Source organism: Frankliniella occidentalis, unplaced genomic scaffold, assembly GCF_000697945.3.
Source record: "Frankliniella occidentalis isolate FOCC.00 unplaced genomic scaffold, Focc_3.1 Scaffold2, whole genome shotgun sequence".
NCBI classification, from domain to species: Eukaryota; Metazoa; Arthropoda; class Insecta; order Thysanoptera; family Thripidae; genus Frankliniella; species Frankliniella occidentalis.
Genome location: NW_026267132.1, coordinates 4,011,998 through 4,015,188, shown reverse-complemented (window position 1 = coordinate 4,015,188; position 3,191 = coordinate 4,011,998). Strand labels below are relative to the sequence as shown.

Below are 3,191 nucleotides of genomic sequence, written 5' to 3'. Positions count from 1 at the left end.
CTCCGTCTCTGTCCGCCTCTCTTTCACTCTCTCTTTCTCTCACCCTCTCCTCTCTCATCCCCGTCTCTCTGGTGGGCTCCTTGCTATGCTGCTGCCTCGCCTCACTGGGTCACTCCGTATTATTATCATCTTTGCATCCCGCCCCCCTCTCTCTCCCTCTCTCCCTCTCTTCTCTCTCCCACCCTCTCCCATTCGCTCCGCCTCCCTCCCGTTTTTCCAATTTCTGCAAAAGGCCCTCCCGCTGACGCTCATCAGCCTCTTTTGGAAACGGGTAAAGGACCGCAGATCACTATCATCGGTCAACATCTCCGCCGAGTTTGCGTTCACCCCCGCCGTCTTCCCTCGCCTCCCTCTCTCTCTCTCTCTCTCCCGCTCACTTTAAATCGTCTGTCAGCCAGTAGGGTCCGCCCCTCCCTCCCCGTGTTGCTGCTAATCGTCCGGGCCGGGGCTCAACTACCTCCACGAGTTGACCTGCCGTTCATCTCGGCCTGAGTGGTCAGTGGTGAACTATCATGTTTGCCACCATAGGGGCCTAGGAAGGTAAATTTATCAAAATTACCCCTACATCATAACTGAGCTGGAATTAAGTATATCGCACAATTTAACGCAAAATATGTTGTTGCCTCGTTTGTTGTTTTTTGGACTGTTTTATTTATCTATTCACGATCCCGCGCAAGTAGTGCCATTGGTGGACACCCTCTACAGCCGTCACTGCGAACTGTAGAATAGCAGCATCGTCTGTCTGAGAATGGGTGTGTGGGGATTTCTTGTCAGCATGGTGTGGCTTCCCGCCTGCCTACACGGCCGCTGCCCGGCGCCTCCAGGACCGCGAGGGTCGTGAAGGCCGGACGCGAGACATCCCCGAAGGCGGGGCCCGAGCAGAACAGACGCCTGTGCCAACACTGTGGCGCCGGCAGCTCGTTCATTTATTTCATTGTAACGTTTGGGAGTCGTCGTACCGCTTCTACGAGCGACCCCCCTCGCCCCTTCTCTTTTCTCTCTCTCTCCCTGCCTCCTTCCCCCAGCGCTCTTCTTCTGTTGCGGTAAAAAGTTTATTGGGTGTCCTCTGCCTCGCCGCGTCGTGTGTGACTGCCGGGACACGGCGCCCCCTGCTCCTGCCCCTGTTACGGCCCCCCACCCCTTCCCCGCCCCTTCTCTCTCTCTCTCTCAAGCTCCCGACCGAGGAATGGATGTTTTTAGGGAGAAGGATTAGTCGGCGGGTTGGAGGGCATGAAGAAACCCGTTGATGTTCATAGGAGCGCCTGCCAGTTTGTCGTCTTTGCCCAAAGTGCTCCAAAAGCAAGCTATTTGTGTAAGAAAAAGATTACACGGCCGCACACTTTTCCAGGAATCTGCTTGAAGTTTGTGTTTTTTCTTCGTATTTTTTTTTCGTTCGTTTTTGTAACATGTTTGTGTTGTTTGCTTGCCTGTTCCAGATTCGACGACGCCGACGAGCAGCACCAAGCGGCGGCGGGGCGGCGGCGTGTCGGACGGCGGCGGTTCGGGCGAGTCCTCGCACAGCGACAGCGTGCCTGACGCTGGCGCCGCCGACCGGAAGCGCAAGAAGGCCAGGACCACCTTCACCGGCCGCCAGATCTTCGAGCTGGAAAAGCAGTTCGAGCTCAAGAAGTACCTGTCCTCGTCCGAGCGCGCCGAGATGGCAAGACTCCTGGGCGTCACCGACACGCAGGTTAGATAATTTTGGGGGGAATTCAATTTATCGGGCGTCCTCATCGGAAACTTACTTGCCTTTAGGCGGATCGTTTGTACACTTGAGTTGGTAGGCGCGTCACAAAGAGATAATCCAGAAAGTACGTCTGTCATACGCCATTACGAACCTGACAGGTTTAGCCAGCGCAAGCTTTCATGGCGCCTGCTGGGTAGGCAAAATCTTGCACTGCATCACAAGCGTGCACTGCGGGGTGGCCTACCCCCAGTCTCGCAGGCGCTGAGCTCATTTAATTTGCAGAATGAATCTAGGAAAAACGGACGTACTTTCAGGGCAATACGAAAGAATATCCTTGTCCCTTTAACCCTTCGACCCAATTAATGCACTTTCCCTTCTACTCTGCCGCTTAGACAAAAATTAGGGGGTGTGCGTTACTTGAAGGGTTTGGAAAGGGAGGGGAAGGGGGGTAGGCGGGGGATGAGTGAGAGGGTAAGAGGACCTTCGCCGCTCCGGCTGTATGCTCGCGTGACAGGCCAAGGCGCGGCGCCCCCCTCCCTTTCTACCTCCATCATGCACGCTACGCTCATCGAGAGGTATAAATCATCCGCCAATAAATGATCGGCGGACCTGGGCGGCAATTCCATCGCATTGCAATGTCTACCCCTCCCTCTCTCTCGCGCCCCGTCAGCTCGGAAATGAAGAACAAGTTTCTTTTCTCAGGGCTCCACTCGTACCCCACAAAGTACACCCAGTCGGCTTCAATTGGCCTTGTTCCTCTCTTCTGGTTATTCGGTACCATGGAGAAGTCTCGCGGCTTTTCCTCCTGCGCGCTCCCATTTGTTGCGCGTTGTCTCTCCTTCCGTTCCTCGTCATTCTTAAATAATTTCTTACATGCATTTCTGATGTTGTCAAACCATTTGCGAATGCGACTGTCGAAAAAAAAACCACAAAACAATTTAATTTAGTTAAAAGATAAATCAAAGCAGGTCACTAACCAATACCCTTCCCAGGTGATTTGGTGCCGCACATATGGCCCATATATGGTACCATATATGGGCCATATGTGATACCTCATATATGATCCATATATAGTATAATATATGACCACATGTGGGACAATATATTCAAACATGTGGGCCCATATATGCTTATATGTTTACAAATATATGACAACATGTGACTCTTCAGCAACCTCCGGGCTTCTATGTCCTGAGGCCTGTAGCGTTCGAAGAACACTTCGTCTACATTAACTTTTTGCTCTGATCACAATGGTGGTGTTTTCATTGTCATATCTGAAGCCGTTCTCGAGATATTGGGAAGGTGTTGGGGGTATTTTTTTTTTACTTCATGAACTGATAGAGCTTATTATTATGATTTACTACATTCAGCCGTTTTACCCTGCGATTTATAGTTTAGGCGTGGCACCGCTTTGAAGTTGATACCCTATATATGGTCCACATGGTATCACATATGGTGCATATATGCTCTAAAAACTTAGTTGTAAGAAAGTATGACACCCTTT

The 3,191-nt window shown here is 51.6% G+C and overlaps 1 protein-coding gene across 1 annotated transcript in view; it reads left to right on the top strand.

Annotated features, from left to right (window-relative positions):
- Positions 1–3,191, top strand: part of LOC113212887 (homeobox protein Hox-B2) — a gene marked incomplete in the record, with an annotated part of 72,399 nt that overhangs the window by 18,143 nt on the left and 51,065 nt on the right. Inside the window, 1 exon segment of the mRNA XM_052264361.1 lies at positions 1,437–1,690. Coding sequence (XP_052120321.1) covers positions 1,437–1,690 — 254 coding nt within the window.